General features: G+C 46.9%; 1 protein-coding gene across 1 annotated transcript in view; it reads right to left on the reverse strand.

Moving 5' to 3' along the window:
• The window catches only part of Flvcr2 (FLVCR choline and putative heme transporter 2), a 57995-nt gene extending 32982 nt beyond the window's left edge, over window positions 1-25013 (reverse strand). Inside the window, exon 1 of the mRNA XM_027931650.2 lies at window positions 24348-25013. Within this exon, the coding sequence (XP_027787451.1) occupies window positions 24348-25013 (666 nt within the window). The remainder of the gene's footprint in view (window positions 1-24347) is intronic.
• Between the last annotated feature and the right edge of the window lie 216 nt (window positions 25014-25229).

The raw sequence follows: 25229 nt of genomic DNA on the forward strand, positions 1-25229 counted from the left end.
AGGAAAAACAACCTCAACAAACAGGTGCTCACTTCCCAACCCCATTCCATCTCTAGCCAACTCTCCTCCAGGTGTCCTGGGCTAATTAGGGAAAGATAAGCCTACCCTCGCCCCTAGGGCTGGGCTCCCTAGGGCTGGGCTCCCATCCGCTCATCCCTTTTCTCTGGACACAGTCACTGGGTTGGTCTGAGCATGTTCCCTGGAATTTCAGGGCTCCCAATTAGTTCTCTGCTGAGTCAAAAGTGTCAGCAGTTCTCGTAGCAGAGCACCTTGGCTAGAGGTCTCCTTAGGAGCTCATCTGGATTCTTTCTCTTTCTTTCTCTTCCTCTCTACTTCCCTCTCCCCTACCCCCCTCTCTCTCACTTTCACCAGAGATTGAACCCAGGGGTGCTTAATCACTGAGTCACATTTTCATACCTTTTTATTTTTTATTTGGAGATCAGGTCTTGCAAAGTCCCTTAGGGTCTTGCTAAATTGCTGAGGCTGGCTTTGAACTTGCAATCCTCTAGCCTCAGCCTCCTGAGCCTCTGGGATTACAGTTGTGCACCACGGTACCCCCCTGCTGTGCTATTTTCCCACAAAACCAACACCTCTCTTCCTTTCTAACTTAACATTTAGTGGAGACAGCATCACAGCAGTAGAGTGGTTAAGGATGTAAACCTTGGAGTCCAAAAGATATGAGTTCAAATCCCAGCTCTACCAGTTACTCGTTGTCTGATCTTGGCCAGTTAATTCACCTTTCTGGGCCTGTTTCCTTTTTCACAAAAGGAAGGAAATATGTTGCTTATAGGACTTGCACTCACCCCCTGTAGAAAACCCTGGCTTTTCTACCCCGCACGCTCCGGCATAGCAGTGACCACAGCAGGAGAGACTGGTGGACTCACAGATGTGCTCGGTTCATTTGGGGCCATCCTACGAGCCACCTGGCCTTGGTTCTCCTCTTCTCCAGCTCCTTCCTTGTGCTCTCTCTCCACTCCCTCAGTCCTCCTGGGAAACTCATCTGTCTTTTGCATCTACTGTCTCCCAGACCCTCCAGAGCCCTCCATCAGCCCCCTTTAAATGCGCATCCTCCCCCTTCAGCCTCCCTGCCTCCCTCCCAAGCAATAGCAATCTCTCCTCCAACCAGCCTCAGTTTCCTTGGGGCCATACTGACCACACTGCCCCTGCTCAAGATCTCCAAGGAGCTGGGCTCTCAGAGGAAGGAAGGAAGTTCAAACCTCTCAGGTGATGGCTCTGGCTTCCTCCACCACTGCCCACCCACCGTCCCTCCGACCCCTGTGGGTCTCCCATACACCAGCCAGAAGGGACCAATGGAGACGCCAACCCCTTCATCCTCTAGTCTATACCTTTATCCAAAGTTCTCCCTACATGCAGGGTCATGGAAACATATGTGCAATTTATAGTTTTTGAACTGTATAAAAATCTCATTTCCATTCCATACACAAACTTCCAGAGCCATGAGACTTGGCCCTGGAGTCACAGGTGTGCAGAGCATGACCACTAGCGCTCCATCTCCCAGGACCAAGTCCATGTGGGAAACTGCACAGAGGTGAGTCCCCCCCCCTACCTTGCCTGTCCCCACACACTGAAACACCACCAAGACACTTGATATGGCCGGTCTGCATTCTCCAGTACAAAATTCCAGAGCTGAAACTGCCTTGCTCTTCCCCTTAGTTAAGGTCACTTAGATGTTAGCAAATAACTGATTGGGGACAGCGGCACACAGACAGGGGCTCCGGGATCCAAATGCAAGGAACAGCTCAGAGTGAAGGCCCCCAACAAGGCAGGCCACCTCGGACCTGTGGGGAGGCTTAGCAGGGGGTCCTGGCACTGAGTTCGTGGATGCCCCAAAAAGAAGCAAAGGAGAAAGACGGGGGTGGCTCCTGGAGCGTTGGACACTGAAGAGCTGAGAGCCCAGGGCCTGAGTTTAATCATGAGAGGCGTCCCAAGAGCCAGCCAAGAATGCCAGACGCCCTGAGGGACACACCACGGCAAGGGGTACCGTGCACAGGAAACCTGCTCATATGACTGTATTATTTAAATCCCCAAATGGAAGCCCTTGGCTGCTGTGAGAAGGCCAATTTGGGATTAAGGAGGCGGCAGACCTTCAGGAACAAAAATGAGCCCATTGTTCAGGGAGAAATTACTCCTGAAAGGGTTTACGGATTTAAGCTTGGGTCTCTAAGAACTTGGGAAGCAGTTTCCCAGCTAATCAACTCCAGACGTCCTGAGAGCTCCCTCCAGGCACAGATTTGTCCCCTGAGTTGTGATTATGCTGGTGGCTTATGCTGCCTTGGTACTGATGGGTTCCCTCAATTCTTTCGGTGGGAAGAGGTTGAGGAGATGCAGGAAGCAGCAGATTAGGACAGCCTGCCATCATTGACCTGATTCCAAAGTCCTTGATGGTGAATGCCACAGTAGAGAGATACCCTCAAAAAACTGACATTCCAGTTAGTTGCGGTGGAATGTGGTAGAATTTTCCTGCAATTCCAGCTACTCAGAGGCAGAGGCAGGAGGATTACAAATTTGAGGCCAGCCTCAGCACTTTAACAAAACCCTCAGCAACTTAGCAAGACCCTGTCTCAGAATAAAAAATAAAAAGGGCTTGGGATGTGGCTCAGTGGTAGAGGACCCCTGGGTTCAGTCCCCAGCATCAAACCACCACCACCACCACCACCACAAGTCTGACATCCCTCCAGGCTTACAATCTCTGTAAGCCTTAAGATTCTGTAGGTCAAGTGGCCCCCTAAATCTAGCTGTCAGCAGAAGCCGTGGTGAGAGGGATCTCCAGCCCTCATCTGGTTTGTTTTCCATGTGGACAGACCGTATGGGGTTCTTGTTCTTATGGGGTGCTTACCTTGGTTTTGTTTCTTTTTGTGTGGGGTGTCCTCTCCCCGACTAATCTGTTTGCACCTTGATTAACATTCCCTTGTGTGACCTCTTCCCATACCACGTCCAGCACAACACCAAGAACTGAGAAAGCACTCAGAAAATATTTTCCTAATAAAGAAATGACTTTGGAATGGTGCAAACCTAAGTATTTCCAGTCTCCTGTATAGCAGGAATAGCACCTGCTCCCAGAACGCACCTGTTCCCAGAATGCTGCACTGCAAGAGTTTACCAGCAAAAGAAAGCAGATGAGAGATGAAATGACTCATAGAAGCCCTGACATAAGAAGACCCCACAGTTTGGGGCTCCCCAAGATCAGACATGGAGGTCATGGGAATATGGGCTGATCAACTTTCCACCCTTGAACCTACATTCAATATTTATTGAACATCTACTGCATTCTAAGCATCCGAATAAAAAATAAGGAAGGAGACAACAGATGCAAGAGCTCACTCTCACCACGCTTATACCTTGATGTTGACCTACAGCCTTGGTGCTGGGTCTCCTCCTCATCTTTGGGGATGCAAAGTAGCTGAAGAGCAGATACCCTGCGCTGTAAACAGAGAAGATGCTAAGTTTAGGGGACAGGGTCTGAGTTCTACAGGGAAACTTTCCTGATCAAAAATTAAAAAGTGAAATTTACAAAGGGCTTTATTTTCTTTTAGCTTTATTTATTAATTTTATTCGTTTATTTTTCACTGACCCTGATTTTTTGGGGACATACTAGGGATTGAATTCAGGGGCACTCGACCACGGAGCCACATCCCCAGCCCTTTTTTTTTTGTATTTTATTTAGAGACAGGGTCTCACTGAGTTGCTTAGGGCCTCACTTTTGCTGAGGCTGGGTTTAAACTCACGATCCTCCTGCCTCAGCCTCCCAAGGTGCTAGGATTACAGGTGTGCACACAGGGAAGCAATACAAGGCGGCCTGACCCTGACATTTATGCCTGCTTTCAATCATCCCCAACTCTGGAGCTTCCTGAAGCACACATCCCTCCTTTTAAGGGTTAGAACTGTTCTCGTGGGGGACTCCACGAAGTCTAGGTCTCCACAGAGCAGCAGTGAAACCTCCTGTGCCTCCTCTTTCACCAAGATCACAAATCACTGTTGTTTTCAACACTCAAAGGTCCTTCCAGCTGACCATGCTGACAGCCACTGGCCACAGGTTCACAGACCTTTTCCACAACTCAGAGGAAACATGAGTGAGTCTTTGAACCACCCAGGAAGCCGGGGGTCGCATCATGTCAGTCTCCCCCCACGTCTTTCACATCTGAAGTAGGCAACTTGAGAGGCCCCATTCAAACACTGTGACGTTTCCCACCACCAGACACCAACCTCACTGCCCAGCCCAGGGACAGATCCTGCTCAACACCACCACCCTCTGCCCTGAAATACACCAGCCCAAGGGAGAACCGTCTCTTTTGTCTGCAATGCAGTCATGTGACAGTCAAAATTGCGAATCCTCAGAGTTCTCTAAGTCTAGCTAGGCTTTCTTGGCAAAAGTCCTCCTATTCTGATTTCCAGTGGTGAACCTCAGAGCTGTTGCTTCATGAAACGCCTTGAATGAGACCCAGTTCCTCTTTCCTTTTCTTTTTTCTTTTTTTGTACTAAGGATTGAACAGGAGCACTTACTTAACCACTAAGGCACATCCCCAACCCTTTTTTATATTTTTTAGAGTCAGGGTCTCTCTGAGTTGCTAAATTGCTGAAGTTGTTCAATTGTGACTTTGAATCCACGATCCTCCTGCCTCAGCCCCTGGAGCTGCTGGGATTACAGGCGTGCGGCACCCTGCCTGGCCCCAGTTCCTCCTATTTGAATGTGCACCTCCAGAAATAGATCGGGTGGCTCCCATGTGGCTTTTCCCCAAGAAACTGACTTTGTAAGTTGAACTAACCCTGCTTCATGATTGCAGAGAGAAATCTGGAGAGAAAATGAAACCTAGAAAAATATTAGTCATCCAAATCCAATACTACCCAGGAGCACAGCTTCTTGTTATTTAAGGAGTCCTCCAGGGACCTCCTTACACAAAAACATATCCCTGTGTCCTCCTCTGAGGTCCCCTCCCCTCCTACTTTGCCTGACATTTCCACCACTGCTGACACCCTGAGTGACGACCTCGCAGTTCAATCTCTTCTCTTAAATGCCAACCTGAGAGCAGGAGCCTTCCCTTTCTCATTCATGGTTGGATCTCCAATGCTCAGACTGCTTGGCATGCAGTAGGTGCTCAATGAATGAAGTATCTGTTCAATGAATGAAGTAGCCGGGCGCAGTGGTGCACACCTCTAATTCCAGCAGCTTGGGAGGCTGAGGCAGGAGGATCGCAGGTTGGAAGGCTGCCTCAGGAATTTAGTGAGGTTGTAAGCAACCTAATGAGACCCTGTCTCAAAATAAAATAAAAAACAAAAAGGGCTGGGGATGTGGCTCAGTGGTTCAGCATCCCTGGGTTTAAACCCTGGTACCCACCCTCTCCCCCGCCAAAAAAACATAACAGGCCAAGGGCAAAGGGCCTTTGCTCAACGGTCTCATTGGTCATGCTGTGTGCCGTCTGTTAGGGTGACACAGGGAAGCAACACAAGACAAACAGGATTCAAAGGGAGAATGGAGCGATGGCCAAGAATGGTCGGCCAAGGGCCTGGGGTGCTGTCTGTGAGGGACAGAGACCAGGCCCAGGATCGGGTACTCTAACAGCGCCCATGGATGTTTGGTGAGCTAGCATGGAAGCCCAGGCCAGCCAAACCTAGGGCAGATAAGGGAGCGAGAGGAACTGCAGAGAGACTCCTGCCGAGGAGAAAATGCAACATCTTCAAAAGAACTCCGACATTTTCACTGGGGCTGTCCAAACTCTCTCTCTCTCTCTCTCTCTCTCACACACACACACACACACACCACCACCACCACCGTCCCTCACATACACCACCCTCCCTCACACACACCACCCCTCACACACAGCACCCCTCACACACACACACACCACCCTCCCTCACACACACCACCACCCCTCACACACAGCACCCCTCACACACACACCACCATCCCTCACACACAGCACCCCTCACACACACCACCATCCCTCAAACACACCACCATCCCTCACACACACCACCCTTCACACACACCACACCTCACACACACCACCCCTCACACACACACACCACCACCCCTCACACACACCACCCCTCACACACACACCACCACCCCTCACACACACCACCCCAGCCATCATGACACTGATCACTGCCACTGGCTCACTGTGAGGGGTTCAGAGAAAACTTGTTAAGACCAGGTCCAACCTCAACCCTTGGGACTTCTCACTCCCAGCCCCACCTCCTGCTGGTGGGGACTGAATCAGGTCTGTGTGGTGCCACCTCAACCATTTTCCTACACCGTAGAGAGGGGCCATCCCAGGCACAAAGAGATGTAAAAATGGCATCTTGACACTCCTGGCAAGAGGCCCTGCTACAGCCAGCTGTGACCATCTTGGAATCCAAAAGAGCAAGAATGCTCTGCAGGACTCCTGGACTACAGATGACGGCTCAGAAGGATCAAGTGCTGCCTCCTCCCTTTACTGATGCGAGGGTGCTCGGGAACAGGAGATCTGGGGGAGCCTCCTGCAAACAGAATGACCAGAGCTCATTCTGAACAAGGAGTGGATGATAAAGACAAGAGCGCCTTGCTCACTCAGTGGGGGGAGTGGCACCCATCCAAGGTTGCACTTCCAAGACAGGAAGGACACTGTGTGTGCAGGAAGCCCTGCTAGTTCCTGTCAAAGGGCAAGTCCAAGGTCTCTTTTCTTCTCTTCTCTCTCTCTCTCTCTTTTTTTTTTTTTTTTTTCCAGTACAAGAAAGGGCACTACAGGTCAAGATATGCACAATTCTTCACGGTTTTCAAGGCACCTGCCCATTGGCTGCTATTCTGGTCTCAAACAACCTATGAGATCAACAGCAGGAGGCCCAATGGTCCCTGGGAGGACCATGTTTCTGCTTTATACCAGAGTTTAAGCAACTTGCTGAAGTCCAAGAGTTAATCAGGGTCAAGGTCAATATCAAGACTTCGGAGGCTCCCAGCCCAGCCCTGCTCCCTTCCCAGGGAACCTTACTGAGCTTCAACAAGGCACCCAGAAGCAGCCTATTCCAGGAAGACACAAGTCTCAGCCTTCAGAGGATCTGGGGTCTGAGGAACGGGCTGCTCCTGACCTGACTCTGGAATGTCCGGTTATATCACACAGATATCATAATTTGCCACGTGCCTCTTATCAAAGTTCTTTCTGGACAGTGAGTCAGAGAGCAGCCCAGCGAGAGTAGAGGATGAAGTGCCTCCTGAAGCCAGCGATCTGGGCCCTGAGAACACCACGTCCTTTCTCCCTCCGCAACAGCCTTGAGAGAATCAAACTTAAGCCAGGAGGGTCCTCCTAACTCCACAAAAGAAGGTTGTTGAGGGGCCTGTCCCAAGGCCACCCAAACAGACCCAAGGCTGAGGCTGTCTCCTGGGAACAGGACAGCAACACACAAGATGCTTGAGGCTGGTGGGGAGCCGGAGGACAGGAAGGGGGGCTCCAGAGAACCAACCGGGTCTTCCAGGCCCCATGGGCTCCCAGCTCAGCCAGCCCCAAGCAGGGAGGGGCTTGACCACCTGCAGCTCTTCCCAGGACCCACTTCAAAGGCTTTAAAAATTAAGAAAGTGGTAGAGGGGATGTTCTCCAGGGGGTCAGGCCACACATAAAAGGTGAAGATGATTAATTCTTGAGCGCGCTGGGCCAAGCTGTCCAGCTGTCCTTCCCTCTACCCAGACCCCATCCTCCGGGGCCATGGTGGACATCAAGTCACAGAAAATGCTCTGGAATTTTCTTTCCACAAGGTGGAGATACAGCCTCCAAGGTTGAAGCAAGAGACACTAGAGGTAGAGAAAATGCACCCGTTGCAGGCAGCCGCCTTCCCTCCTGAGTGCCAGGCATGGCCTCATCAGGCCCGCGTCTCCGGGATTCAGCTACTACAGGGCAAGCTCTGTCTGGAAGCTGTGATGCTGCCCCCACCCCTAACTCGCCTGCAGAACGAGTGGACAGGTAGGTCTGTTTAGGTTCCCACCTTATGACACCTGAGAGGAGCAGCTGTTCACCAGAACCTCAGAGACAGCAGGCGAGATGCCCTGCGGGCAGAGAACCCCTGGAAGCTGATGCCGGAAAGGAGCCTGTGGAACAGGAGTCAGGGCGGCGGGGAGACGGACACGGATGTGGCCCCAGGAGCTTTCACACAGACACTGCCTCCCCTGACCTTGTTCCTATTCCAGGTACTGCCCAAGAGGACAGGTGTCCTGCTGGAGGCCACAGACACCGCTGCCGACACACCTGGTCCAGCTTCCCTGGCTTGTACACCAGGAGACCCCAACTTCTGTGAGCACCAGAGTCCCTAGAGGAGAATCCAAAACACAGATTCCTGGGTCCTCCCAGAGAGGGGATTCTCTGGGTCTGCCCTTGTGCCTAACAATCTGTTTTAATGAACTCCCAGGCGGTTCTGATGCTGGGGGGTCATGGACCACACTTGAGAGACAATTGCTGTCCGTGGACCCAAAGAAGGAATTCAAGAGCTATTTCTCAGCTGGTGGCTTTCCCGGGTATCTCAGGCAGGGAAGGCAAGGGAGGCCTGAGCTCCCATCCAGCTCCTCAGGAGAGAATGGTCCCCAGGGCACTCATATGGGTGGCTTCGTAAATACCCAGGACAAAGGTCTAAGGAGATCTGGACTGCTCAAGGGGCAGCCACTGCCCGGACAAACAGCCCAGGGGAACAGGCCTGTTCTAAGATGAATGACTCATGGCTATTCCTTACATTTCAGGGAAGATGGTCACAGCAGATAGCTTTTGTATACAGTGGCCTGCAACCTCTAGAGCCAGAAGGGAGATCCAGCCATGCCCATCCCATCTCTTACAGGAAGAAACCAGGTATTTCCAGGAAAGGGGAGAAAGCCAAAAAGCAACGCCTCTGCTTGTTTCTGTACCTCTTCCTACAGGACCCCACAGAAATGTCCCATCCAAAGCCATTTCTGGGACTGAAAGGAACTTGTGTTGACCTCCTCTCTGAAGAAGGAGTTGGATGGAAGTCAGAGCAAACGCTGCTCCCTCCTGAGGCTTGGACACACACTCATCCCCAGGAAGTTGGTGAAGACGTGAAATCCAGCCCCACCGTCTTCTGCAAAAGCAGATGGCACCGGCTGCAGCGATCTGCCCCCTGCTCTGGCAAGGCATCACCTTGAGCTGTGGGGGATGGGGTGAGAGGCTGAGTTCAGATGCCTGTAATAAGGTCAGAAAGCAGAAGAACAGCAGCATCAAAGCCCGCAGGGTGCCCTCCTCGGCTTAATGTCTCACCACAGGGGGGACAAAAGGCCTGCAGTTCTGCAGGATCACGGGAATGGAGATGCTCTGTTGAGTGATGCTTGGCGCTAGGTAGGAGGTGGGAGGCAGAGAATAAAGAAAGGAGAGGAAACACCAGCTCTCCCCCTGAGCCCACGGTTCCTTATCATCCCGCGGACTCCAACCTTCATCCTGCAGTCCCCAGGAGCCCATTGATGTTGGTGGTGGGGGAGTGGAAGTCAGGGGAAGGACATCCTGTTAGCCGGGCGTTGCTGGAAAAAGATCAAGAACCAGGCGGTGGAAAGCAGCTGTGTATACTTGATAAGCCTGGCGCCCCCTTCTTGAGCAGAGTCTGGGTTCCTGACCCTACAGTCTGCCCTGCAGGCACGGGACTGACCCTGTGTCTGTGTCAGCCCAGGATCCCCTAAAATCTCATCACAACAGCTCTCATCACCACCCTCTGGGAAAATAGTACCATCTCCCAGAACCTGCTCGGCTTGTAGTCTGAGTAGCTCTGGAAAGGAACAGTGTACTGTTAAGAAATTTCAGGAATGGCCCACCCTCTGCTCGGCCACCAGCTCCCTGTCACTTGGCTCATCCATAATCAGGTCAATCTTCACCTCCTCAGGAAGGCTGTCTTGTTTGTCTTTTGCCCCCCACCACACCACCCCATTGCATTCACACCTGGGCCGACGCCCACATCCCTTAACTCCTATGCATCCCTGGCCACAAGCCTCCCACCGCGAGGCTCACTGGGTCCTCCTCTGCTTGTGGATCAGGAGCCCACAGACAACAGAAGCAATGACCTTTATTGATGATACTACCGAGAACGTGAGAACATGGGTCCTTCATTTAACATTTCTTATCTAATAAACTCCAATAGCTAATTGCCCTTTATAAACTGACCCATTGAACCCTCTCCAGCACCTTCTGCTGTAGTCAGCTTGATCTCCATTTTACCAAAGAAGCCGAGAGACTTAACGACAGTTGGGGGCACATAGCAGAGATAAAGGTGGTATTATATGCAATCCACACTGTATGGAGTTACCAGCTCCTTCCAGTGGAAGAATAAGATCTTGAGTGACGTGGAGTAGGCCATGCACACCTGGTCAGTCTCTCCTCCAAAGACCTGAACTCTCGGTTAACTGCCTGCTCACCTTAAAAACTTCCAGGAAGAGAAAGCCTGCTAATTCATGCATCTGAAAGCAAACACCAGTCATGCCTAAAACCCTGCTCCTCCAGTAAGTTTCCCACTTGGTAAGAGGAGGAGGGGGAGGAGGGGAAGAGGGAACAGGAGAAGAGATAAGAAAGAGGGAAATAAGATAGGTGCCAGGAACCAAAGGTCAGTGAGTCCACAGGCGCAGGGAATGCATTCCTCAGAGCATGAAGGCTCCTGTGGATGATGGAAGAGGGGGGCCAGCTTTAACTGGAAGAGGGTGTGTATGGAACTGACATTTTAATTTTTATTTATTTATTTATTTGTCCCAGAAACTCCCCGAGATTTGGGAGGCTGAGGCAGGAGGATCCCAAGTTAGAGGCCAGACTCAGGAACTTAGTGAGGTCCTCAGCAACTCAGCAAGACCCTGTCTCTAAATGAAAAAAAAAAAAGGCTGAGAGTGTAGCACAGTGGTAGAGTCCCTGGGTTCAATTCCCATTTTTTTTTAAGCAGTTAAAATGGCTAAAATATTAAAATTGTATACTGTGTATATTTAACCACCATTACAAAACCTTTTTTTTTTTTTTTTTTTTAAACTGGGGATTGAACCTAGGAGCACTCTACCACTGAGCTACATCCCCAGTCCTTTTTATTTTTCAATTAGACACAGGTTCTTTCTGAGTTCCTCACTAAATTCCTGAGGCTGGTCTCAAACTTTCCATCCTCCTGCCTCAGCCTCCCAAGTTGCTGGAATTACAGGCACCCAGCTTAACTGGGCTCTTCAGTAGCATTCACATCATTATGCAACCATCACCTCCAACTCCACAATTATTTTCATCTTCTCAAACTGAAGCTTTTTTTTTTTTTTTTTTTGGTAGTCCTGGGGATTGAACCCAGGACCTTGTGCATGTGAGGCAAGCACTCTATCAAGTGAGCTACCTCCCCTGCCCCAAACTGAAACTTTTTTTGTTCTTTTTAGATATACATGATAGTAGAGTATATTTTGACGTATCCTACATACATAGAGTATAACTAACTTCCCATTCTTGTGGTTGTCCATGATGTGGAGTTACACTGGTCATGTATTCATAGATGAACATAGGAAAGTTATGTCTGATTCATTCTTTTTTCATGTCTTTTCTATTCTCATCTCTTCAGTCTAATCCACTGAACATCTATTCTTCCTTACCCCTGACCCCACCTTGTTAGCATCCATATATCAGAGAAAACATTTCACCTTTGGTTTTTTGGGATCGGCTTTTTATTTCACTTAGCATGATAGTCTCCATCCATTTAGTGGCAAAAGTCATAAAGTCTTTCTTTTTTTCATGGCTGAATAATATTCTACTGTGTATATGTACCGCGTTTTCTTTATGCATTGTTATGGTTTAGATGTGGTGTCCCCCAAAATCTCACCTGTGAGACAACACAAGTAGATTTGGAGGAGAAATGATAGGGTTATAGAGCTGTACCCTATCAGTGAGTCAATCCCTGATGGGATTAACTGAAGTGGTAAGGTGTGACTGGAGGAGAAGGGACTTAGGGTGTAGCTTTGTTATATATATTTGTATCTGGAAAAGTGGACTGTGTCTCCATCTCTGCCTTCTGATCACCATGATGTGAGCTGCCTCCCTCTGCCACACTCTTCTGCCATGATGCTCTGCCTCAGTCAAGATCCAAGGAATGGAGCCAGCCTTCTCTGGACTAAGATCTCTGAAACCATGAGCCCTCAAAGAAACTTTCCCTCCTCTACAATTGTTGGGAGGGGTCCTTTAGCACAGCAGTGAAAAAACTGACTAAAACATCCATTACTCTGTTGAAGGGCACCTCGGTTGGTTCCATAGCTTAGCTGTTGTGAGCTGGGCTGCTATAAACACTGGCGTGGCTGCATCACTGTGGTGTGCTGATTTTAAGTCCTTGGCATATGCCAAGGAGTGGGATAATTGGGTCAAACAGTGGTTCCATTCCAAGTTTTCTGAGAAATCTCTACACTGCTTTCCAGAGTGGCTGCACCAATTTGCAGTCCTACCAGCAATGTATGAGTGGACCTGTCCCCACATCCTCACCAACACTTATTGTTGCTTGTATTCTTGATAAGTGCCATTCTGACTGGAGTGAGATGGAATCTCAGTGTAGTTTTGATTTGCATTTCTCTAATTGCTAGAGATGCTGAACATTTTCTCCTATATTTGTTGATTGATTGTTATTTCTTCTTCTTCTGTGAAGTGTCTATTCAGTTCTTTAGTCCATTTATTAATTGGGTTATTTGGTTGTTTTTTTTTGGGGGGGTGTTAAGCTTTTTGAGTTATTTCTATATCTTGGAGATCAATACTCTGAGGTGCAGGTGGAAAAAATTTTCTCCCACTCTGTAGGCTCTCTCTTCACATTCTTGATTATTTTCTTTGCTGTAAAGAAGCTTTTTAGTTTCATACCGTCCCATTTATTGATTCTTAATTTTGCTTCCTGTGCTTTAGGAGTCTCGTTGAGGAAGTTGGTTCCTAAGCCAACATGATGAGAGGTCGGGCCTACCTTTCTTCTTATAGCACAGGGTCTCTGGTCTAATGCCCAGGTCCTTGATCCACTTTGAGTTGAGTGTTGTGCAGGGTGAGAGATGGGGTTCAATTTCATTCTGCTACATACGGATTTCCTCAGACTGAATCTTGATACTCATTAAACAACACCTCTTCCCCTGGCCCTCAGCAGCCTTCACCCTACCCTCTGTCTCTATTAATTCTACTGCATAGTTGGAGTATAATAAAAATATTATTTTATCTTTTTCCCCATTCCTGGCATGGTGTTCCAAAAATCCTTGGAATTTCCTGAGTGATAGGAATGTCTTGTTATTCCTGAACAGACCCTTTTGCAAGAGACCTGAGTTCGTGGGACTGAGGTGACTTAGATTAAAGCCCCTAGATAGTCTGGGGATGGGGCAATTACCTTTAAAGAAGGAGGCCCATCAATTAGCAAGTGAGAACTTCTGGCCCCGCCCCCGCCCCAGCCTGAACTGGATAAAACCTCTTGTCCCAGGAGCTGACATGTACCAGGGTGCGGCACAGAAACTCCACACACATCCTCTCCCCATTCCTTTCCCCACCACCTCTCATCATCTGGCTTTTCCTGAGTTGCATCCTTTCTAATAAACTGGTAAATATAAGTCAAGTATTTTTCTGAGTTCTGTGACTTGTTGTAGCAAATCAAACCTGTGGGCCCCCCAATTTATAGCTGGAGAGTCAGAAATATGGTCCCTGGAACTTGCAAAGAAGTCTGAAGTGGGAGAAGTCTCGCGAGATTGAGCCCTCAACTCATTCCAGTGAGTCAGAGTCAACTGGGTTGAATTAAATTGAATTGTAGGACAGCCAGCCTGCACCCAGAGAACTGGAGAATTGGTGGAATATCAGATTGAAGAAAAAACAAACCAACAAAAAAGCCCCGCAATACCTCATATAAGTAGAACTCTATGGTATATTTTGTGACTGGCTTAATTTACTTCACATGATGTTATCAAAGTTCAATTTCCTTCCTTTTCAAGACTAGATAATATTCAATTGTGTGTACACACCACATTTTTTCTTATTCATCTGTTGGAAGGATGGACCCTTGTGGGTTGCTTCCACCTTTTAGCTGTTGTGAACAATGCTGCTATCAACATGGATCTACAGATATCTGTTGAACTTCCCGCTTTCAATTATTTGGGGTACGCTTTCAATTATTTGGGGTACGTATGCCCATAGTTATTCAACTCTGTGTATGTGTGTGTGTGGGGGAGGGGGTGCTGGGATCAAACCCAGGGGCTCACACAGGCTAGCTAAGTGCTCTCCCACCAAGCTACACCCCCAGCCCTGGTTATTAAACTTCTAAAGAGCTTCGAAAAACTGCCCTGCTGCCCTCCACGGTGGCCTCGATACAGAAAGCATTCTACACTCCCACCAGTGATGCATGAGTGGTCCAGTTTCCTCACATCCTTGCCAATCCCGTTTTTTGTAAGTAACAGCAGCTTTAATGGGTATGAGATAGTACTTGACTGTGGTCTGATTTCTATTTCCCTAACATTGAGCATCCTTTCTTGTAATTACTATGCATTTATCTATCTTCTTTGGAGAAATACTTATTCAAGTTCTTTGCCTTTTTTTCCCCTGGTGGTGGTACTGGGGATTGAATCCCAGGACACTCTACAGATGAATTATATCCCCAGTCCTTTTTATTTTGAGAAAAGATCTTGCTAAGCTGCCGAAGGGAGTCTCAAATTTGCAATACTCCTAGCCCCATCCTCTGGAGTCATTGGGATTATATGTGTGAACCTTTATCCATTTAAAAACTGAGGGCTATTTTTTTGGATTTTTTTTTTTTTTTTGTACCAAGGATTGAACTCAGGGGCACTTAACCACTAAGCCACACCCCCAGCCCTTTTTATGTTTTGTTATTTATTTATTTATTTAAGTTATAGATGGACACAATATCTTTATTTTGTTTTTTTTATGTGGTGCTGAGGATCAAACCCAGTGTTTCACAAGTGTGAAGCAAGCACTCTGTCACTAAGCCACAACCCCAGCCCCTTTTTTTATGTTTTATTTTGAAACAGGATCTCGCTGAGTTACTAAGGGCCTCACTAAGTTGCTGAGGCTGGCTTTAAACTTAGGATCGTCCTGCCCCAGCCTCCCAAGTCACTGGGATTATAGGCTTGTGCCACCACACCCAGCATTGGACTTGTTTTTGAACTACAGGAGTTCTGCGTAAATTCTGGATATTAACCTTTTATCACATGTAAAACCCAGGGAAAGCTTGAAGAAACCTGTTAGGGAGAACTTGACACAGGCAACACATTTTTAAACATATCCTCCATCTTGGGACGGTCACCCACGGTGGCTCTAAGTCAGTCTAAACCCCTGGCAACACTCCATCATAACACAAGAAAGGGAAATATTATCTGGGACTGAAACCTTGAGAAACACCTTGTTCAACATAAAACAGTGACCACCACAAAGACTGAAGGTGGCCATCACAAAGACCCTCCCCTGATAACCCCCTAGCAATGGCCTGACCACAAAATCCCCCAGTCCTTCACTTTCCTTTTTTTTTAGTCCTTCACTTTCCTATCACTTCTCTCTTTATTTCCTTCACTGGGTCCTTTCCTTACAAAACCCTCCAGCTTGGCTTGTTTCATCACCATGTCGGAGGTCCCATGGTTATGCGATATATTCCAATGGGTGTTGTTTGGATAACTCCTCGGACATACGGGTCCTCATGGTAATGGTTGCCCTTCAGGATCCCGGAGGTAGCCCAAGCTGGTTGAAACCACTGACACTTCCCTGTGGCCTGCACAAAGTGTCCAATGGGTGACTTTTGACATAAGAGTCAAAACTCCATCCTGCACACATGCTAAGGTTGCCATTTTCGGAATATGTGTCCTCTGAAGGGACAGGAGGCCTGACTGCACATTTGCAGATCACTGATCACGTCTTCTCCTCTAATCACCTTTCCCCATGCCTCAAACCACCCTACTTCTTAAATACCCCTAAGACCAATGGTTGGGGAGGTAGATTTGAGACTTGGGCTCCATCCAGCCTCTTCATGTCTGACCATCTCATGAATCAACTGCCTCTTTTCTAATTCTTGTTTAAATGATTGTCATGCTGTGTGGCAATCAAAAGGGCCTGGCTAGATAACGAATAAATGGTTTGCAAGTATTTTCTCCTGTTATCTCTCTTTTCATTCTGATGATGGTGTCCTTTGATACATAAAAATGTTCAATTTTGTTATAGTCCAGTTTTTCTCCTTTTAATATACAAGAAATCATGTCCAAATTCATCGTCATAGTTTTCACCATTTTTTTCTACACATTTTATGGTGTTAACTTTTGTGTTTAAGTCTTTGGTCCATATGACTTAGTTTTGAATGTGGTAAAAGAGCCTGATTTCATTCTTTTGCATGTGGAGATCCAGATTTCTCAGCATTGTTTGTTGAAAAGATTGTCTTCTCCCCCAGTTGAGTGGACCTGACAGCTTTGTCAAAAATAACTTGATTGGGGGCTGGGAATATAGCTCGGTTGCCTGAGCAACCAAGTGTTTGCCTCATATGTACAAGGCACTGGGTTCGATCCCCAGCACATCAAAATAATAACAACAACAACTTGATTAGATGGACAAGGTGGCACACGCCTGAAATCCTAGTGACCTAGTGACATGGGAGCCTGAGGCAGGAGGTAAGCCTCAGCAACTGAGTAAGATCCTATCTAAAAATAGAAAACAAAAAGGGCTGGAGATATGGCTTAATGGATAAGCACCCTGAGTTCAATCCCCAATTCAAAAAAAATTTTTTTTTCTTTCTTTTTTTTTTGTGAAGTAGAGAATTTAGTTTCATCTCAAACACTGGTTTCTGGGTCCAATATGAACTTGAGGATGGATTTTCAGTTTCTACAAAAAAGGGTCATTGGGAATTTGGTAGGGATTGGATTGAATCCATAGATCACACCACATTGGGTAGTATTGACATCTTAACTGTTTTCTAAATTGATGAATGCAGAATGTCTTTCCATTTCTGTGTGTCATCTTTAATTTCTTTCATTGACATTTTGTAGTTTTCAGCATACAAGTTTCCCACTTTCTTGGTTTATTCCTAAGCTGTTCCCCCCACCACCCCACGCTGTGGTGAATGGCATTGCTTTCTCTCAATTTCCTTACTGGCTTGTTCATTGTAGTGCACAGAAACGCTGTTGTATTAAAACAGATTTAAATGTTGCAAATTCAGTCTTTTGACTCCCTCCAGTTTGCGGAGGGGAACTGAGAGCTGGGCAGCACAGTGTGGGGGGAGAGAGTGGGACACTGGGAAGTAAAGAGATGTGACATTTCTACCATTTTGAATTTTGAATTTCTGCCAAACAATTCTTTTTCCTCGTTGGGTGGGCTTGGTTACTGCAGATCTCTGATTTTTAGAACTCCTATCATGAAGTTACATCAGCCAGTTCCTGGTTGTTTAGTTAATGTTTCTAGCGGGGGAGAGGGGAGAGCCCAGAGTTTCCCGGTCCACCATCTCCCTGTATCACTGAGTCTTAGTCCCCAAGTAGTGTGTCTTCAAGGCAATATTTATGGAGCCAGAGACAAGGATGGGAGGTCATGAGAGATGGACTGGATAGGATTAGGGTGGAAATAGGTGTCCTGAAATCCAAACTGAAGACTCAAACTGGACCCCACGGGATTAACAGGTATCGCCACACAGCCAAGCCGGAGAGGCTAAGGCCAACCTCTCTTGATCCGAAGGTGAGTAGCTCAAGCTCCCCACTTCTACCTGGACATCACACACAGCATACAGCAAGCACATCAGCCGTAACCAGGCTGTGGCTCCAAGCAGGAGAGTCCCTTCCCCTGTGCTGATCTTCTTCCCACTGGTTTCAAACAAAAGTGTCTGATCACGAGTGTCCCCTGGGAGCTATTTGGAAATATAGGAACCTGGGCTCCTGCCCTAGGGAGTCAGTCAAGGAAGCCCAGGTGGGGGCTGTACTTTCACCCAGCCCCAGGGGGAGGCGAATCACTGTCACGAACAGGACTATTTCCTCTCAGAGCTGCTAGCCCTGGGCTGGTTTCTACCTGCTCATTTTTTGGTGAGGGCCTTCTGAGGCAGGAAAAGGCAGAACAAGAATTCAGTTCCACGTTTCTCTCCAAAGACATCGCATATCAGCAATTTTATCTGACCCACATTTAAAGATATATAGAACATAATTTTTTAAAAATAGTAATGTTTGAATTAGTTGCCAGCATTTTATACAAATTTTCATAAGCCAGACACAAAGAGAGGTTTCACATGACTGCATTTTTTTGAGGCACCTAGAACAGGCAGAAAGGAAAGAGGCTCCCAGGGGCTGGAGGGGGCGAGGAGACACTGTTCAAGGAATACAGAGTTTTTTGTTGGGGCTGATAAAAAATTTTAGGTACAGACAGGGACGATGGTTGTACAACACTGTAAATATATTTAATGCCACTGAATCTCACATTTGTGAATAGTTAAGATGATATTATGTTTTTTTCTATTTCAGCATGATTTACAGATTTCACCTAGAAATCTGGATTCTGGTTTCTCTCTAAAGGAAAAAAATAAAAAGAAAAAAAGAAGTACCAACACCAGGTCTTTCATAATTGGTAGGAGCTGAGGAGACACTGCCTCTGAATGGGTCCAGGCTCTCACCTTTGCTGGGACCACACCACACTCACATGTCACCTTTACTTACTTACAAGACCTGGATGACTCCCATGAGCATTTGAGAGGCTGGTCCCCAACATACCCCATTTCCTTTGGTCACCACCCCCTTGTTCAGATCTCCCAGCCACTGCCTCTTTCTGTCATCCCATGTATACCGGGAGTCCAGAAAGCAGTCGGTCAAGGCGGCAAGTACCTTAGTGCCGTTGATAGAGGACAGACAGGTGTGAGTGGTGGGAACATGAGTGAAGGGAAGAATTCTATCAGACAGGCCCACTGTGCTGATCCCCACGTGTTTTCTTTACCAAGAAGCAATTCCCTGCAGTCCTGCCTGGCTTAAGAGGACAGGCTATGTCACATTCCTCAGCAAACTACCTGTTACCTGCAAGAGAAATGCAGGCTCAAAATAATGCCAATAAGAGCAAAGGGGGCGGGGGGGACTCTGGCAATATTATCCACAGATCAGATCCCAGAACTCAGGGAGATGAGGACAAGTCCTCCTAACCATAAAATCTGTATGAATGTATGAGAAAGAATCCAATTAGAACCAGTCGGCATGAGCCAAGTGACCTAGAGTTGTCACGGCAGTGGGGACTTGAAAGTCTGATGTCATCTTGCCATTAGTCAAAAGTCAGGAGGTGGACCTGGGCAGGACTCTCTGGAAACTTCTCTGGGATCTCCAATAAAACTGGAGTGCAGGAGAGACACACTGTCCCTCTCTTCTCTGACAGGACACACTCTCCCTTGAGAGTATCTCCTTTTCCTATCTTTGTCCCTTTTCCTATCCTTTTAATAAACTCATGCCGGTGACTCTGAGCAACATGTCCGAAATCTTTCTGACTTGATTGCAAGAATGGTGGTGGGGATGGGGGGCTCTGCACCGCTTCAGTTTCCCAGAAGGCCCCAGCCCCATAACATCATCACAATGACAACCAACGGACAGGAACAAGAGTTTGCTTTCACTTCTCCAAACTTCACTAAGACCCTGAAAGACCTCTGACATTGGGAGATTCAAGAACGAGAAGCCTGGGACTAAACACACCCGAGTGGCTGTGATTTTTGGAACAAGACTAAACTTGTTCCACCTGCCTCGTGGCTGTGGCTCCTGAGCCAACCTCAGAACTTCCCAGACTCTCGGTGCTGCCATGTGACCAGCCAGTCCAGCAACCACAACTTCCTCCAGGCTGAAGGCACCTGCCTGGCGCCCATCCTTATCTGCCAGAAGCTGATTTCCACTTCTGAAATACCAAGATTGTTTCGGACCTGCGTGACCAGCTGGTTACAGAGCCAGTCCACTCATCCCTTACCAGGAAAGGTGGCCAGTCTGTAAATTTCCAAAGACTTAGTAATGCAAAAAATGTAAAATAGCACATTAGTCATTTTATTACATTGATGACATGTGAAATGACATTTTGGATATATTGGGTTAAATAGATCACTCAAACTAATTTCCTTTGTTCTTTTTTGCTTTTTTTTTTTTTTTACATTGACATTTTTAAAGTAGCTTCCATGAATGGCTGGCATTCTATTTCTATTGACCAGTGCTATTTTAGACAGTCAGCTGTGGCTTCTATAGGATTGGTTTTGTAAACGTCACTATATTTTCTTTACCTCCAAAAGCAAACTGATTATCTCTGGGTGGCACTGTGCTGTGCTGCCCAAGGGTCTTTGGGGAGGTCTCTTCCCCTCTGTGCTACAGGCGCCTCCTCTGGGCAGAAGCTGACCTTGAAGATCTCCTGGAACTCCTACATGTCCTGCACCACCAGGCTCTGAAGACTCTAGCACAGGGCTTCCTTTCAACCCTGTTACCAACAATGTGTGCCTGTCACTCAAAACCCCACACAGATCATTTCCCCTTGAAACAATACTACAAGTGTTGCTAAAATATGTCAAGCTGTTACCACCTGGGAACAACTGGTCAGAGCCTACCAAGAAAAAGGAAGCGCCTCAGTTGAGGTCTGGAGGCTCCCCTGCCCTCTCTGCCCCAGAGCATCAGGGGTTCACTAGCTGCTTCTTTCCAGAGACTGCAACCCCGCCATCTTGACTATGAAGTGCTACTGTGCTAGGTCAAAAGAGGCAAGATCAGCCCCTTAGCAGTGACTGTAAAAGAAAAGGCAAAGCGTTAGGCCCTCAGATTTGGGAGAAAACTGCTAGAAAGTGTCACCCTGACAATCCTTGAGACTCAAGGGGCAAAATTAGAAATTCAGAATCCTACATTTAAAATTTTTTTAATTAAAAAAAATTTTTTTTAGGTCTGGGGATGCAACTCAGGATCCTGGGCATGCTAGGCAAGTGTTTCACCACTGAGCTATACGCCCAACACACCACCACTTAATGTCAATATTTTATCCACATGAAGACTCAATATGGGCTTCCTGAGGCCTGGGGATACAACTCAGTGGTATAGCCCTTGCCTGGCATGTGTGAGGCCCTGGGTTAGATACTCAGCACTGCAAAAAACAAACAAAACACTGGCTTCTTCACATGAATTTTGGAGGTAGAGGTGAGTTCAAATCTCTCCTTTATTGCTTGATAGCTACAGGCCCTGGGATAATGTTACTCCACTCATTTGGATCCCCATTCCTACATATATAGCAATCAAAGAATTGTTGAAAAGATTGAATAAGGGATTTTTTAAAAACCTTGCATATTGTAAAAGTTTAATAGCTATTAGCTTTCTTTTCTCTTCTTCATCCTTTCCCATAGCAAATGGGCAAAGAAAATACTAAAAATCTCAGGGGAAAAAAAAAAAAAGAAATCTTCAATTATGACTTTGTTTTCACTTTTTAAAAAATTATTTTATATTTTGGTATTGGGGATTGAATCCAGGGGGATTCAGCTTTAGCACAAACCCCCAGTTCTTTTTTTTTTTTATTTTTAATTTGATCCTCCTGCCTTAGCCTCCCCAGGCTTTGAGATTATAGACGTGTGCCAAAGTACCCAGCCTGTTGTTATTTTAATCTGATTCTGGATGCCTGGTATAAATTTTGAATCTGGTAGAGAAATTCTGTGGAGACAGAGATTGTCTTTACAACCCTTGCCCAGCATTTGGAAAAAGATAGATATTAGGTAAATGCTACTTAAATGAATGTTGGATTTAATAGAATCCACATGTGGAATATATAAGAAACATTAGGTCAGAATTACCAGGATGTGAAAGTTGTCGGAATCAAAATGGAGTCACTTGTGTCAACCCTAACACAATAAAGTAAATAAAGCCAGGAGGATAGGAAGGAAGGGTTATTGTGCAAGATTGCCTGATAGTAACTATGCCAAAAGACTCTGCAGGACTACAACCTTACACAGAAGCCACCACAAACTTATACAAAAAGTACTTCTACAAGGACATCTGCCCAGCAACCATCTTCAGCCTCAGACTGATACCACTCTTGTTATTGATGATTGTGGCCAAGGACTATTGTTATAAAATATCTGATGTAATCTTCATTTTTATCTTTAAAAACTCCTTCTTGTCACCCAATCTCATTGAATATGCCCATGGTTTATCATATGCCCAAACTATATTTCCATAGTTTGGTATGGACACAGCAATGCTCTCCTGTTCCCCACAAAATACTTTCCCCAAATAAAACGTCTTTGGACAATCTCTCTCTTCTGACTTTTTATAAATTTAGATTGAACATGGTCAGGAGTTACGGTGATCTGCACGAACAGGGTCAAAACAAAGTTTGCAGGCCACAAAGAACTATTCTGCGGAATGACTTGTGAATCTGTTTAGACAACTCTTTTTTTCTAAATTGCAAAGCTCAAGGTACTCTGTCCAAATACTTCTCCCCCATTCGAAGGTGGTTTACTTAGAAAAAAGCTGAAACCGCTCACAGAGAGACAAACACACTCATGTGTCTGTGAGAAAGCATAAACAATTTGGGTTTTCACATTGCTCAACTGAGCACAGAGGATTCAGCCTAAAAGGATAAACTAAATAGATGTTTGCATGATGTAAACAAGACACGCTGTCAGAGTGTTTTAAAATGTGAAATTCTTAACATTTCCTGACCCTGTTGTGGGTGGGGAGTGGAGTAGGGAATGAGTAACTATTTCTATTAAATTTTAAAGGCACACCTCGTATTGAGTTCCTTCACAGGTGTGCAAGAAGGAATGTGAAAACCCAGGACTTTGTATTTTTGGTTGACAGAAGAAGTGTTAGAATCTCTGATACAGAAGGTGCCAGGTCAAATGAGAGAGCTTCTCCCAGCTAGCAATACTGTCATTTCCAAACAGTAGGCTTGGGATTGTGGTCATGTTGTGCTATTCCCATTCTGCTGCTGATAGGGTGACTTAACTCTCTGGAAGGTTGAAAGCTCCTATCTCTCTTCCCCTAACTTTATTCTCCAATAAAAGAAAATCCAGGACTGCTGAACCCACTATCAAGACTGCAAATGGGATGTTAAAATCCACAGTCACATGGCCGTAAAGGATAGGAGATCAGTAAATGTCATTCTCAATATCTACTTTTAAATTTCCCCAAATAAAAGAGCTATCTGTTTCCCTTCAGGGCTTAAATCAATTCAATCTTCAAAACATTCAACCCCATAGGGGAAAAGTGGGGAAGGGATTTTTTTTTTTTTTTTTTGCTTGTTTATGGGCTAAAGGTGGCCTCTCTGTTTGCTTTCATTGATGGTTTATGCTATTACCGAGTGGCAGAACTCACACTGGTTTTGTAAATTGCATTCAACTCACCTTCCTGCTAAAGAGAAACAGAATGGAGATTTGCCTTTAGAGAAATTTTAGAAAACTTCTGTCCCAAATAAAAATTTTCTAAGTGTAAGATTGCATTTTTCTAAACGAGACAACAGGTAGGTGCAAACAGGCCTATGAGAACTGAGGGTTACAAGTCACTTGCTAAACAACCAGCCAGGGCTGCCTGTGCTTGGGAAGAAGCAAGAGTTAGAGGCAGTGGTCCTGCTATAGAAGGACCCCACAAGTATTTGCTTCAAATATTTGGAGAAGACAGATTCATAGCATGCCCTGGATCAGAACTGCCCTGAGATGGAAAGATTGGGAATAATTCCCCTTCCCAAAGAAAGAAAGAAAGAAAGAGGATTAAGGGGCTGGGGTTGTGGCTCAGAGGTAGAGCGTTTGCCTAGCACAGGTGAGGCCCTGGGTTCGATCCCCAATACCACATAAAAATAAATAAAGACATTTTTCAAAAGTGGAATCATCTTAATAAAGAAAAACGATTAAGATATGAGTTATTTATACCAAGAGACTTCTTGGAAATACAGAGCAAGATTTCTAGTTCATGGTACTGGACTTGGGCGTAAACACCAGGGAAGGAGTTTGGCATGAAACATTGTCTCTGTTGTCCTGGCTTCAGCTGTGTGTAAAAGAAGGTAAGAAAAGTGCCAAGCACCCCCGCCCCATGGTCCTGCAGTTTTGCAGCATAGAGGATGCCGCACTCTAGGAACGCTTGTTGGTCCAGCTAAAAACTCCTGCCAAATTCTATGACACCCAAATAGTCTGATGCCCAGGGCCTGTGCCAGAGAGAAAGAGCAGCATTCCTGAAATCACAGGTGGAAACTGGTGAACTGACACAGGTTAAGGAGTGACACCATCAAAGCAGAGTGTCACCCACAGTCACAATCACCCCATCACACTGCCAGGCATACCCAGCAACCAAACCACCCAGAGTCATAAAGGCCCCTTGGTCAGAAAATTACAGCCTCCTGCACGGTTGGGCCCAGTTAGATACAAACTAACACACTCGATTCCCTTGGAAAGATGCCCTCTCCTTTGAAGATCCATCCACTCACCTGATTGCCAAAGACAGCCACGGAGCAGGCTGTTGAAACCTCATTAGCCCCGAACCAGACTGAAGCGATGCGGGAGGGCATGCCCAGGATGAAGACTTGGGCAACGGAGCAGATGACCTGGCCCAGCACAGTGACCGGGAAGAGGTGCGGCTTCAGGCTGCCCAGCTTCACCCAGGCTCCCAGGCAGTTGAGAGCTGAGCCAGTGAGGGCGATGGTGCGCAGACCAAATTTCTCCAGCAGCCAGGCCACGGGCAGGAGCAGAGGGATGTAGGTCAGCATGTAGCACATGGACAGCCAGTCGATGGCAAAGGCACTAACCCCGTAGAAGTGCATGAATATGTTACTGATGGAGCTGTATTGGATCCACTGGAAGGCGTTGCACATGGAGTAGCAGCTGAACACGAGCACCACAGCCCAACGGCGCTTGCTCAACTTGATCACACTGAGTTCCTGACATGAGCTACTTGGGTGGTTCAAGCCACCAGGTTGCGCCGAGGTACTGGGGTGCACCGAACTGCTGGGGTGGGCCGAGACGCTGGGGTGGATGGAGACGCTGGGATGGATGGAGACGATGGGATGGACCGAGACGCTGGGTTCTGCCTGGAGAGCTTTCTCCAGCACAGGGGGATCATTGAGCTCCTCCAGGTTGGGATTTTCATTCACCATGGCCACAGCCTCCCCGGGAGCTCTGACAGGTGCTGACTCCGGCACTCCGGTGGGATAATGGCTGATGGGAAACTTGCTCAGGAGCGCAACCGTGCACCACAAGAAACGGAGAGCCGAGCTGTGTAAAAGCAGTGGATAGTGCTCCCTGCACTCACCCCCAAACTCCTGCTCTCACTTTTTCTTGGATCTTGGTCCCCACCCGCGGCAGCTGCTGTC

The sequence above is a fragment of the Marmota flaviventris genome, chromosome 2, assembly GCF_047511675.1.
Source record: "Marmota flaviventris isolate mMarFla1 chromosome 2, mMarFla1.hap1, whole genome shotgun sequence".
Classification (NCBI taxonomy): domain Eukaryota; kingdom Metazoa; phylum Chordata; class Mammalia; order Rodentia; family Sciuridae; genus Marmota; species Marmota flaviventris.